Source organism: Fomitopsis serialis (genome assembly GCF_022376445.1).
Source record: "Fomitopsis serialis strain Sig1Antser10 chromosome Unknown B0H18scaffold_33, whole genome shotgun sequence".
NCBI classification, from domain to species: Eukaryota; Fungi; Basidiomycota; class Agaricomycetes; order Polyporales; family Fomitopsidaceae; genus Fomitopsis; species Fomitopsis serialis.
The window spans coordinates 140,265-153,279 of NW_025954993.1; the positions used below are offsets into that span (position 1 = coordinate 140,265).

At 57.0% G+C, this 13,015-nt stretch overlaps 5 protein-coding genes across 5 annotated transcripts; 2 read left to right on the forward strand and 3 right to left on the reverse strand.

Moving 5' to 3' along the window:
- Positions 1-967: 967 nt before the first annotated feature.
- Positions 968-2,616, reverse strand: B0H18DRAFT_359831 (Metallo-dependent phosphatase-like protein). The gene is made up of 11 exons (XM_048037751.1): positions 2,453-2,616; positions 2,290-2,400; positions 2,159-2,227; positions 2,090-2,099; positions 1,966-2,035; positions 1,844-1,903; positions 1,715-1,783; positions 1,621-1,646; positions 1,398-1,558; positions 1,308-1,336; positions 968-1,243 (listed from the first exon to the last, which is right to left on the reverse strand). Exons 2-11 carry the CDS (start codon positions 2,372-2,374, stop codon positions 1,097-1,099), a joined length of 726 nt encoding a protein of 241 aa, XP_047893375.1. The 5' UTR covers positions 2,375-2,400; positions 2,453-2,616; the 3' UTR covers positions 968-1,096.
- Positions 2,617-3,743: 1,127 nt separating this feature from the next.
- On the reverse strand, positions 3,744-4,047 carry B0H18DRAFT_1007387 (uncharacterized protein). Its single transcript, XM_048028728.1, has one exon. It carries the CDS (start codon positions 3,935-3,937, stop codon positions 3,773-3,775), a length of 165 nt encoding a protein of 54 aa, XP_047893376.1. The 5' UTR covers positions 3,938-4,047; the 3' UTR covers positions 3,744-3,772.
- A 1,943-nt stretch (positions 4,048-5,990) lies between these two features.
- Positions 5,991-6,428, forward strand: B0H18DRAFT_1211254 (uncharacterized protein; the record flags this gene model as incomplete). Its single annotated transcript, XM_048036410.1, has 2 exons — positions 5,991-6,254; positions 6,305-6,428. Exons 1-2 carry the CDS (start codon positions 6,064-6,066, stop codon positions 6,426-6,428), a joined length of 315 nt encoding a protein of 104 aa, XP_047893377.1. The 5' UTR covers positions 5,991-6,063.
- On the forward strand, positions 6,394-7,024 carry B0H18DRAFT_1007394 (uncharacterized protein). The gene is made up of 2 exons (XM_048028729.1): positions 6,394-6,799; positions 6,853-7,024. Exons 1-2 carry the CDS (start codon positions 6,506-6,508, stop codon positions 7,012-7,014), a joined length of 456 nt encoding a protein of 151 aa, XP_047893378.1. The 5' UTR covers positions 6,394-6,505; the 3' UTR covers positions 7,015-7,024.
- Positions 7,025-8,250: 1,226 nt separating this feature from the next.
- B0H18DRAFT_1119164 (uncharacterized protein) lies at positions 8,251-9,191 on the reverse strand (the record flags this gene model as incomplete). Its single annotated transcript, XM_048033909.1, has 4 exons — positions 8,251-8,432; positions 8,495-8,606; positions 9,053-9,058; positions 9,117-9,191. 4 exons carry the CDS (start codon positions 9,189-9,191, stop codon positions 8,251-8,253), a joined length of 375 nt encoding a protein of 124 aa, XP_047893379.1.
- Positions 9,192-13,015: the final 3,824 nt, after the last annotated feature.

Below are 13,015 nucleotides of genomic sequence, written 5' to 3' on the forward strand. Positions count from 1 at the left end.
CCTGTCTTCAGCCTGACCGGTCCAAGGCTCGGTCGAACACAGATACGCGCTCACGATTGGTCCGCCATCCTTCCAATCTTGCGAACTACACCTCAGACCCGTATCCGACACTGTCGCCTTCCAAGACAAGTGCGTCCGAATCTACCGTGTCTCGTTATCACCGCCAGACCACGTGTTCGCGCTCGTTCAGCGCGGTGACGGGGATGGGTGGGCCCACACCTTCCAGCGGAGCTCGCCATGACCTCAAACGTCGACGAGGTATGTTCCATCCTGTTGTCGTGTACCTGAGACGTCCGACTCGATGCTTATGTCATTTATTGCGCTAGGTGTTCACGACGTCGGCGAGCCACGTCAAACGCCTCGTATGCCGCAACGCGGAAACCTATCTCCCCGTGGCAGCTACACGTTCGGTTACGTGTTCCTGAGGACGAGACTGGAGAGGCCATCACCTTCCGCTCCTCCGGGAGCTCCGGTTGAACTGCGGGGACGTGTGGTGGTCTTTCGGAGAGTAGTTGCAGGTGTGTATTCACGGTGCGATCCACGTCAGGTGCCACACTGATACAAGGGGTGCAGCGCCCCACCTTCGTCGATACTCGATGGTCTCTCACCTAGCCACGCACGTACTACAAGCGTCGTCGCCGCGTCCTCGACTCAGCAGATGCAGCTCCGGATCCCTGCCCTTCCTTCTTCTTCATCTGGCAAGGCCACGCTGTCATGGCTTCGAATGCTTGCCCCTTGAAGACCGCATTGCGCTGTCGTGCGCAGGCGTCGATGTCAGAGTCGGGCTCGTGGCGCAGGAGGGCAGCGCGAAGAAGCGGTGGGCCAGCCTGCGGGAGTGAAGGCGCAGATGGTCTTGGCTGCAAGGCGGTACATAGTATCTCCTCTCATGCGTTCGGTCTTTCCTGATGATGTGCGCCTTAGCTAGGCTGTCGTTTGTATAACCAAAGAGCAGAATAATGTATGTTATCGTGACACGGGGAGGTGACAATGCACCATTTGTTTCTTACACAACTTCGAAGTGAACATCAAATTCGCGCAAGCCAAGCCAAATCCCAGCACGCCGTCATCCATCCGTCAATTTCTGGCTGCCTTATATCTACTGGACAGAACCATGTCCAGAGGGGCAGTTCGCGGCGGCGATAGAGGCACTGCCGCTACGCATGTAGCAGATCTTCGCGGGTATGCACTCGCCGGTGCAGGCAGACGACCGGACCGAGCTCTTGCCTTGGTACGTATTGAAGAGCTATGAAAAGCGGCAATTCAGTCAGTTCAGAGCTACGTTGCGCAGTCCGACAGAGGATCCTTACCTCAACGAGCGTCGAGTTCGCTTCCATGGCTAATCAATTTCGGGTGATCCGTGGTAAGTACCCTTCTGACGGACTCGCGGAGTCACGCACCTTCGGTCACCAGATGCCACCACGTCGCGTTCAAGGGGTCGTTAGGCCCCCACTCTATGCTCGCCCCGTACGCCTCGCGCGCACTGTACTCGAGCTGATAGGTGGGCCCGAACTCCGTCTGCCCGTCCAGGGCGCCGAACAAGTTGACGTCAGCGTACCAGCTACATAGCATCGGGTGAGTTCAGTACGGCGCGATCACCCCTGATGTCGCGCAGGCGCTCACGTGTAGGAGTCCAAGACTTCGAACGTCTGGCGGAGTTCGCGGGTGGAGTCAGCTTGACGGATCATCAGTGCGACCATGCTGGAATGGGACGCACCCCGGAATCGACCTCGTACATGCGGAAGCCGGAGTTGAGGTTCGTCAGGGGGATCACCGACGGCATGATCTGGTCGATGGTAATTGTCAATCAAATTCTACAATGGGGCGCACAGCAGGCATGACCTACCCATGAGACTGTGAGCGCGTTGTCCGCACCGATATCGGTGGCGTTGTTTGCATAGTATATCTGATTGAAGTATCATCATGGATGCGGTGTACACCACGCGGGGAGCGGGAGACGGCACGAACACTGAGCTCATCTTCGTGATCATGACCAAAGAAAATGCCTGCGATAACATGGGGCGAGTAACGATCCACACTGTTCGTCAATGTTCAGAACAAGGTAGGACGATGGCGACTAAGACACTTTCACATTTGATAAACTGCGCGGGGATCCACAAGGTTAGGCGGCCCAGAAACGGTCCGTGGATCGATGACATACAGAGGTTACTCGGATTCTTCAGGGCGTTAGTACCACACCAGCCAGTAGGAACGTGGCCAAGAATCCACGCTGATGCGCCGACATGTCATGAGAACCTGGGTGCATCGATAGCGCATTTGTTTGGCACGTACCACGGTCACCGGCGTCCTCAGCGGCTTGGAGCTCGTCGGTCAAGAAGCGCAGCATGCCTGATTTATCGGACGACGACAGGTTCATGTAGGTGTAGTAATTTTCCGTGTACCCTGTAGTTCAGACTGTCAGCAGACGAAGTAGTTTCGGCGAAAGGCGGCGCACAGAAGTCAGTGTTGACAGTGATGATTCTCAGGCCATCTGTGCGCTGTACGGAGTAGGCAGAGTAGTGCGTCTTCGAGTCGCTGTTTGGGCCAACGATCAGCAAGCTTCAACCGGCGAATATGCGCTTGGGGAGAGTTCCGGTTCACGCTCGACTTCTCAGGGCTTGGTTTCGCGTTATCGATGAGTACGCAGTTCGTTCGTGAGGTCGATACATCGTACACGATCATGTTCACGGGTTGCACAAGTCGGTTGAGTGGGATATACAAGGCACAGTTCCTGCTCTGGGTCGTCACAAATGGAGTCAGCATCTGGTGGAAAGATCGAAACCGAGTGAACACGCACTGAGGTCATCTGTTTCAGACTGGAAGTAAGCCCCTTGAGGATCGCGTCGAAGCAAAGAGCGATATCACGTAGGTGGCAATGGCTAGTATACCACGATCATGCCATGGTATGAACAATCGCCGTAGCAAAGGAGCCATCGCCCTGGCGAGGTCGTCCGCTTGCTTCTTGCCACCACCATCGGGATCATACTCAACCTGGATCTCAATCTTGACGTCCTTCAATGCGTCGAAGTACGGCCCAACCAAGACACTGTGCAGGCTGCGAGAGCCGGCTTCGAGCTTCTTGCAAGACTCGCTGAAGCTCTCGTTCGGAGGGCCGTGGAGCAGGAACCTGAAGTGGAGCGTGATATGCTCGAGCTGGTAACTTCGGACCGTCGAAAAGACTCCACAAAGTTGGCTTGCTGCATGTGCGAAGTCCGAGTCCTCTATGGGCTGATAGGGGTCGAAATTCGACTCTAACGTCAATTGACGTAAGGCCGTGTTGTTCACGAGATTGCAAGACGGACGATCTGTGAGATGTTCAATAATCAACTCAGTACGAGGACCTGGGAGAGACTACTTACCACGGAGGTCCAAATAGCTCTGACAATGGAAAGAGGTCAGCGACTGCCCCGTAGTCTCGAGGAGCCGATTGACATGCTCAATGGCAAGGCCTGTCACGTCCGTGTCCGAGTACCCCGAGTCGTCGATGAAAACCGTCACCAGTTCGACCAGGGAGCTGCAGATCCCGGAGCTTGCAAGCCAATTGGCCATCGGTCCGAACGCCTGCATGTAATTGTCGAAGTTGTCCGCTTCGACTCGGAGTCGCTTGAGGGATCCCGGAAAGGGTTATCTTGGAGCCTAGCACCAGCAGAGCGCCGTAGCTGTGGCTGGATGAGTAGCACACGGTACAATTCGAGCTCTTCCAAGCACATAAACGCGCAGACAATCTGCCGCAACTGGACACTGTTGCTCAGTTGGACATCATACAGCCGTAACGTCACAATGTGCTGGAACTGACGCAGGGCACGATGGAAAGTCGGATGCATATTAGGACGCAGGATGCGAGTGACGTCGAGCACCTGCAGAGCAGGACATACATAGCCGAAGACCAGAGGAAATGCGTCCAGGAAGGGGATACCTGAGTCCGAGTCGGTCCAAACATCCCCGAGCGTTACTTCGTGTGTGGACTGTAGCCATCGCTGGACACGGGATGACGTGCGAAGCTGCATCACCAGCAGGTCGTAGCTCGCGCGTGATGCGATGACGACGGTGGAGTAGAGACTGGAAGTGGCGAGAGGATACCATGCCCGGGGAACCAATGCGGCAACGACCAGCGTGAACCGGTCCATGTGTTCAAAGACAGTCTCGTAAATTTCGGTGGGAATGCGATCGAATATGTCGGTGGCGGGTGGTCGTGCTTCATTGTGTGCAGCATCACCTCCCCTTTCACCTTCATGTCGCACAACATCGCCTTCGCCTCGCACGACGTCGTCTTCGCCTTGCGCGACAATGATGGTCAGTCTCCCGATCAACAAGCGCCATCCGTTCGACTCGGAGATGCCTACAGCGATGTCACGAAGAACTGCTGGGAAGATGCGTCAGCGGGCTGTAGTAGTAGAGGTACGGATGGACGCACGGGGTTCATGCCGCGAGACCACAAGCCGAGATGACGATGAGCCGCAGCTGGAGTGCGTCATGCAGTTCCTGCAGGCTCCAGAGTAGCCCTAGCGATACCCGCGATGGCCGGAGTGGAGGACGATGACCAGAAGGGAGAGCGAAAAAACGTTCGGCAGGGACGATGCCGCGATCTTGCAAACCCTTGAACAGCCGTGACCGCGTACCGCATGTCGTAGCAGGGGAGAAGTCGAAGTCGGACGACAATTCGCTTTGAGAAATCCAAGAGTGCTGGTCCAAGCAACGAGTCTAAGATAGGGAGACCCGAACGATTATGGTACCTCCGGGGCCGCAGAGTCGGCACCGTCGTCCAATCAAGGAGAGATAAACATAGGTGTCTTGAGAACGACCTCTGACAAGCCCCACTTTCGCTATTGTCTGCGAATCTGGACAGCTGGCTTGCGTAGGGGTCTTGCGGGTCGTGCCAATGCAGGGATTGAGTGGCAAAATCTCCAGGCTGACAGTGACCGACCTGGACAAGAGCTCGGCTGGACGGCCCTGAGATCACTATTGCCGACAGCGAGCGAAAAGAACGTACCTGTTATCGTACATGATGCATGCCATGTCAGCGTGTACCGCGCATCAAAGGTCGCCGGCAAGTTTCATCGATACATTTCCGATCTCGCTGCGCGCGCAATGAGGAAGATGTTGGGCGAAGCAGATAACACGAACCAGAGAGATTGGGGGGCATGGTCGAGGAAGGACCCCGCTTGGTCGTCGACGAGCAGGGAGGCGTTGTCGTCGGAGGCTAAGCGAGGAGCGAGACCCGAGATGCCTATCCTCGCTGACAAGACGTGAGGACAGCGGGTCCCCAATTAGGAATACGCTGGAGGATATTGGTGTGCGTTTGTTTCCGCGAGTGTTGAGACCAGCATTTTGACGGCTCCGAGACGGGCACTGGGAGTGAGATGTAGGGGAGCGGGAAGACCTACGCATGCGTCTAGGGGGAGGAGATCGTTGTGTGTCGTTCAGCGTTCGAAACGAAAGGAGTGCACACGACGTACCAGGACGTCCACCACGCACGACGCGACGGCGACGCTCTCCTAGTTGAGACAGCGAGGCTCATCCGTTTCCTGCACTGACGCTCCAGGCCTCGGCACCACTCCCGACCCCGCCAACCGCGCACTGTTGGTATGCTTGTCTCCTCGCAGGCTCAGACAAAGCAACTCCCTGCTAACCTCTCGGCGCCCAGAAGAACGTAGCACTTGACAACCGCGACGCGCATACCACGCCGGGCGATGGATCATCGCATGTATGCGTGGCACTCCACGACAGGCCATCCGGCCTCCAGGATCGCTGCAGCACTACAGGGTTAGATGAGAGAGGATGAGTAATGCAACTCACGCCATCGCGTTGCTCCACTCGGTCCTGCTTGTCCGACCGCCGACCGACTTTCTGCGTTTCCGGGTCGAATAGATCTCCATCGACGGCCTACATATGCCGTCACGCGATGACATCGGCCCCATCTTTGCGTGGCCAACTGGTGTTCTGCGGAGAAGCGATATCGATGAGTGGTCGGGGACAACCGCCGACTCGAACTTGACTCGAACGACCGGTAAAGATGCAATCTCGGGCGCTTCACGCTAATTTTAGTTCCGCAGCTCGACCGTAAGTATGACCGACTATCTCCTTCCCTTCACAATTCAAGACGCGGCCTCGACCTCCCACGCAGCAGCGTCGACTCAGCCAGCGAACGACCACTCGGACCGTACGGGCTCCACGTATCGGCAGGCCAGCAGCGCGAGGACGAACGGGTACCGTACGGACGCATGGCATGAGGACACGCGTGGCACCGCATTAGCTGGGTAAGCGTCTCGAATGCTCACACTCACTACGTTGTCTGATCATACGCCAGCTGCATCCCCTCCCACTTCAAATTGCACCCAACATCCCCTCTATCCTTGGGTCGCTCGCCGCCTCTCACCATCCCGATCTCGCCACCTCTACGCGCCGCCCACGTCGATGCGGGTCAGCTCTAGCACCTGTCGTCAGTGAGATACGCAGTACACGGGACACGCATACATACGGACACCCAACCCGCTCCAGAGTCCGTCGCATGCTGCCAGCGCGACGCTCTACTGCGAGAATCTCACAACAGGCCACCCCGCGGAGTGCAGAGGAACCAGCGACGTCGCGCGTACCGAACCGGAGAGCGCGGCGCGGGTACCGTAGGCCACGCGTTCACGAACGGTGGACGTACAGCAGCCCATGGACAAACCACGTCAACACGCGCCAAGTCAGGACTCAGGATGAGGACGCGACGTACGTACCGGGGACACAAGCAGGGCGGACGGGTTGGACGACACGAGGCGTGGAGGGCGAGAACGAGAGCTGGTGGACGCGTCAGGCAGTACGTTCATCCGCGCACGTACGGACGCACCTCACGGAACGGTTGACACGCAGACCGACGCATCGGGATCAACTTGCCGTGCTACGACGTGCACAGAGGGACCTGGGAAGAGAAGTCAGCGACAACAGGACCAGTGGGAGGAAGAATATGACCGAAGCCGGGAGGCTGGGGGCGCGGAAGACGAGGATGAGAGGCAAGAGCGAGGAGGGCAGTAGCGAGCAGAGGAAGGTGCGAACGCAGGTCGTCTCTGTCCTTGTCCACGCGCTCACGACGGCAGAAACGTGGACCGACGGACGCCTTGCAGACATCCGCACGCGACACGACCGAGTCCTACTGGACGCCCCTTTCGCAGCTCATTCTGGCCGGTGGATAAGACCTGCCTTCACTCAGTCACCGACACTCTGACGCATAGCGGGGACTGATCCACAGCACAGCGGGGACTGATCCACGCCAGGCCAGGCAGCATGATAAACGGTCGTTGCCCGTGAGTGCACCGAGGCTGACGACCTGTCGCATCTGCGTTCTGAGCTGTCGCACGTCGCGAGCCTGAGGCCCGCCGCGTACTGGGACACGCGCCATTCGTCGTGCAATGGCTGGTCGGTTCATGGTCAAGTGAAACAGCGCGGTGCTGCTGAAACGACATCCGCCTCCTTGACAAGCATCGAGGTGCAGGACGACGCGACGGCCAGGTCTATGTTGGTCGTTCGCAACGGACCGGCATCCTGGGCTTGCTCGACCGAGCGACCTGTACGCCGATCCGTGTCTCTGAGGCTGTATCCACGGGTTCTCCGATCTCCTCGTACCCATGCCGTGTTGATTCGTGCACTAGCAGGAGGTCGCCCTGCTCAGGTTGGGCGAGCTACCTGCTCGGCCTGTGGAAGCGTACAAGGCTGCTACACTCAGCTCCGCACCCTTCAGAACGAGATGGGCGGCGATGTCCGAGAGGGATTCTTCTGAGACGAGCGATTGAATTGTGCCGGTCTACTGGGGAAAGGCAGCGGCTGAGCGCTGAGGTGCGAAGCTCCCATACCCTGACTCGGCGCCCGCAACTGACACGAGCCCAGTGTGCACTTTGCCATGGTGTTTGCTCAGCGAGCGACGATCAGGCCAATCCGAATCGCTGCCTATTTGAGGAGTGACCCGGTCGTAGCCTGTGACGACGTGATGTACGAGGACGTGATGATGTAAATTGTTAGTGCTGTAGCTCAAGACAGGGTGCGTTATTGTGCCAAGAGTGACGAGCATAGCTGTCTTTTGGTCATGCGTGGCCGACAACATGTCAGAACGGAAGTGCCTTGTCGTTGTACGCACAACGGTAGAATAATAGATAGACGGTATCATATAATGGGAGCAAGCAAAATGACGAGCATTGAAGGCAACAAGGTCAAGCAGAGCCCCCGTTAGAACCTCCCCCGTAACGTGTCCCGTCAGGAAACCCATCCGTCCTCCCATTATTTTGCGAGTTGGCCCACGAGCGAGGATCTGGCCTTGCCCTCCATGAACGCCAGGCTTGTGCAGATGACCATGCTGCGTTTGCAGCGCGAGAGCATGGCATCGGTTCGCCGCAAGTTGGCGAGGAAGCCGAGCCTGTCCGAACGAACGATAGAGATGAGAATGTATTCCTCTTCGTTGCCTCAGGCTGACCGTACGTTCACGTGTCAACCGAGCGTCCGCTGAGCACAGCCTGTTTCTCACCTTGGAATGGGTCGACGTTGAAGTACTTGTTCTCCCAAGGGAGTCCCGCGTCTGTCAGCTTTCGCTCCAGGACGTTGCGTCGTGCGTCGTAAGGAGTGATGACGCGGTATGTCTTCCTTAATCATGAAACTTTCTCGCGGCCACGACGATGGCATTAGCCTCTGCATCATTCTGCAATGCAACTGCATCAGCGCACGTTCTATACTGGTGAGCATGGCGCTTACGACCCAACTGCCTATTCGCGCAATTGGGGAGAGTGGACGTCGTTCAGCGTTGAAAACGGAGTGTGCGAACATATCAGAACAGGACCACCGCGCATGACTTGATGGGTGCCGCGTATACAATTCACGAGAGTTGTTATACTGAAGCACTGCAGGTGAGCGACAACGGGTGTACCACGCCCGAGCTTGAAACCTTACTGGGGTACGCCGTATGCATCAGAGGACGATGAGCAACGGATGGAGAGGTAAGCATCGACCGCCACCCGTTCACCAAACCACCGTGCTCTCCTCCCGTTTCAAGACAACTGGCATCCTTCCACTTGTTGGTCGTACAAACATGGGGCTAGCAAAGGCATAAGTCGTCAGCAAAGACCGAGTACACGAGGTGAGATACCACGTACCGCCTCGCAGCCAGGACCATCTGCCAGTGTGCCTTGTACCCCCGCAGTGTCGCCCGCCGCGTCTCCACGCTGCATTGCTACACCACGAGCCGACTCCGACGTTGGCGCCTGTAAACCCGCAACGCGATCTCCGAAGATCAACGGTTCGAAAACACTCCTGCGTGGTATTGCGCGGGATGATGGGGAGGGGCTGACGGGGCAAGGAAAAGCTGCGTCTGCTGGATCGAGGACGCGAACATAATGCCTGTGGTACGTGCGTGGTTCGCTGGACGAATTTCGAGTATCGAAGGAGGGGCGCTGCAACCCTCGCATGAGCGTGGCAACTTACGTAGATCGCGCCGTGACTACGCAACTGCGATCACTCTCCGAACCCCACACGTCCTTGCATCTTGTCTGGAGCCCCCGGGAGGAGCGGAACGCGATAGCTTCCCCGGTTCCGTCCTCAGGCACACGGGGCTGGACGTGTAGCTGCCACAGATTGACAAGTCTCCGCGTCGCAGAGGTGTATGAGGCGTTTGACGTGGCTCGACGTCGTCGTGGACACGTCCTAGCGTAGTACTACAATGGCATAAGCATCGAGTCGACGTCTCAGGTATGGCACGAGAACGGGGTGAAACATGCCTCATCGATGTTCAAAGCCATGGCGAGATCCATTGGAAAGTGTGGGCCCACCCATCACCGTCATCGCGCTGAAATGAGCGCGAACGCGTGGTCTGGCGGTGATAACGAGACACGGTGGACGCACTTGTCTAGGAAGAGAAGGGACAGTGTCGGATGCGGGTCTAAAGTTTAGTTCGCAAGAAGGATGTCGGGCTATCCGTGAGCGCGTACCTGTATTCGACCGAGCCTTGCGACGGTCAGGCTGAAGACCGGTTGCTCGATAGGCAACCGCCGTCCGTTTGACGGCCCCGTCGGTTGGGAATCCCTGCGGCGAAGTCACGAATACCTATTCGGAAGATGTTTCAGCGACATGCCAGTGTGCATAGTGCAGGGTAAGATCAACGCACCCTAGAATCTAATATAGGCTATGCCACATGGCCAGGTGGTGCCGAGCCGATGGTGAGTTTAAGCCCTACGAAAGTCTACAATAGCCTGCACGCCAGCGTGACCACATACTACGTGTTGAGCATCATAGCACTGGCAGGAGAGCTCGACTGCGGACAACGGCTCAGCTCGAAAGATCCGCAGACGTTGCTCCAGGAGAGGTGAGACGTACTAGACGATGACAAATGCCTCCGGGGGCCGCGGAATCTGGACTGCTGTCTAATCGGCGAGATCGAACATATGCAGGGCCGCGTAGGGGTCTTCTGCGCCGCGCTGAAGTGCTCTACGGGAAACGAAACGAGTCACGGAATGCCTAGAAGTCGTCTGGTCGCCATCGCGTGTGCCTCCGACAGTGAGCGCGAAGGACGAACCAGGAGTCGTATACGAAGTCAGCAGCAGAGATCATACCGCCTATGAGAGAAACACCGACAGGCTCCGCCGCCGGCTGTCCTAAGCTGCGGCGGAGGGTTACGCTACGGGACAAACCGGAAGGAGCAGAAGCCGGTGAAGAACACTTGTAATGTCTACATAAGTGGGGCCCGGCCTAGACCTCAGTGACAATGACTGGAAGGTTCTGTCGATGTATTTTCAACCCCACTGTACATTATATCAGGAATCTATTGGATAAAAAAGATAGTTATCGCAAACCTGAATGAGTTGAAAGGGGACATGGTCGAAGAAGGAGCCCGCCTCGTTGCCGACGAGCGAGCGTTGGCCAGACAAGGAGTTGGAGTCGAGACCCTTGTCCTCGATGAAACAGACGTAGCTGTAGAACCGAGGGACGATGGACTGCGAAGTTCCGAGTAGAGGCGTACAGAAGAATGTCGGTGTGGTGTTGTTGCCGTGCGGGTGGAGAGACGAGCGGGTGGAGAGATGAGGTGTGGTGTTGCGTAACGTACCAGGATGCGTCCGTCCACTGCGTGCGGCGATTGGTGCTCTCCTACGGAAAAGGTGCTCGCTTAGTTTCCGTGTCGAGGATCCCCGCCTTCAGAGCGACCCCGTTCTTGCCGGCGGTACCCTCGGTGGTATGTCGAACGCTCACTGTGCTACCAGCGTGACGTCGTCTTCCTCGTAGGCTCTAACAAGGGAGCCCCCATCGGCCTGCTAATGTCATGATTGATAAGATGGAATGTATAGAGTATATCACATACGTACGACGCTGTCCGACAGACTTGCGACAGACTGGCTGACCGTATATATGGGTCTACGGAAGTCGATGACAGGCCGTTCAGAGGTCACGGTCAAGCTTGCGACGGCACTTGCAAAATGTACCAGTGACTTGTGATATAGCTATATGATCACAGCGCAAGAAGGGTGAGAAAGGCGACTCGCGCTATTGTGTGTTGCTCCACTCACCAAGGCCCAGCCCTCCTCGTCCGATCCCGAACTCCCCTGCGTTTCCTGCTGGCCTACTCAGCGACCACCTCCCCTACATTCCGTCATTCCAGCATGGCCGTTGGTGCGCGGCGCGCAATGATACCGGTGCTCTCCACGTGTGGCTCGAGGGCGTACTGCAGAATAGCGATGAGTAGTCGAGGACAGCGCAGACGCGCACAACGGACGACTGGTAAAGATGTGATCTTGAGCGTTTCGCGGATGCTAACTCCTCCTCCAGTAACGCCGACCTACTTAGTAGCATTTGTCGCTTCGTCGAGTTCCAGCCGTCGTGTTGACTAGGAGAGACTGTCGCATCTGTCAAACATGGTGTGCGCAGGAGGTGGTCAGCTCTGTCGAAAACGCAAGTCGTGGGCGGAAGCATTAAGCAAGGTTGAAGCGTGCGGGACGAGCGCCAATCCGCGGTCACGAGCGCTCCTGTCAGACCCCCTCTCACCGGGTCACCCTCTGGAGGCACACCTTCGCAATCGGACCAGCCTATCTGACGCATCTACAGTAACCAGTCTCGCGCTCGCAACAAATTCGCGCATCACTCGAGTAGGTCAAGGATCCCGAGCTCCCGGGCGGCCGCCCTCTCCACCGTGTCACAGAGGCTCGAATCTGACTTTGCCTTGCGGTATTGGAACACGCACATGAAGTGCAGATTCCGCTGTCTCGCCTTTTTCGAAGTCGAGCGCAGATTCGTGAGGTCAGAGGTCCGTGCGAGCGGGACGCGGCCGCGTTCGTTATTCATTCCATCCTCTCAAATTTCAATCCCTACTTACTTACGGATTCCATAAGTGGACGGGCCTAGACCCTTGACACAACCTCCGAGCCATGCTTTGGCAACCGAAGAGAGGATTGTTTGACGTGAGTAGCTCACGACACAGTACTTGCCGACTTCCCACTCACGTTCGCATCCCTCAGCGAGCATTTGAACAGCCAGACTTCGTATGTGGGATACTGGCGAGATTGGCGAAGGTGCTGTGGGCCAACGAATCACATTATTCAGGTACTTTCTACGCACCAGGGCTCCAGTACGTGGCGCATAGTCCGATGAGCCCGGAACTGCTCGCCAATTGGCAGCTTGAACGGACGTCCAACGACACGCCATGGAAGGACAGTACCGCATTGCGTCGAACCAGCGTTGATGCGGCTCTGCTCCGGATCTGCGCCGTGGGCATAACTGTAGCTGTAAAAGAACTCAGTGTCCCGAAGGCTCTCGGATGTCTTATTCCCGGTCGACTCCACTGCGCAAGCCTGCCTACTGCTGTTGGGGTGCCGCCCGACATATTGGCCGGGAAAATGACTGGTGAGTCGTGCGCATTCTCTCGTGATGGACCATCCAGCCCGAACTCAGTGCTGTCGCTTTCATCATTCCCAAAATCGGCATCCTCATTGTGGATACTTGTGCGTTTGCGAGGTCAACCCATATGACACACCTGACAGCTTCGATGTCTCTGTCCGTTGAGGACCTGTTG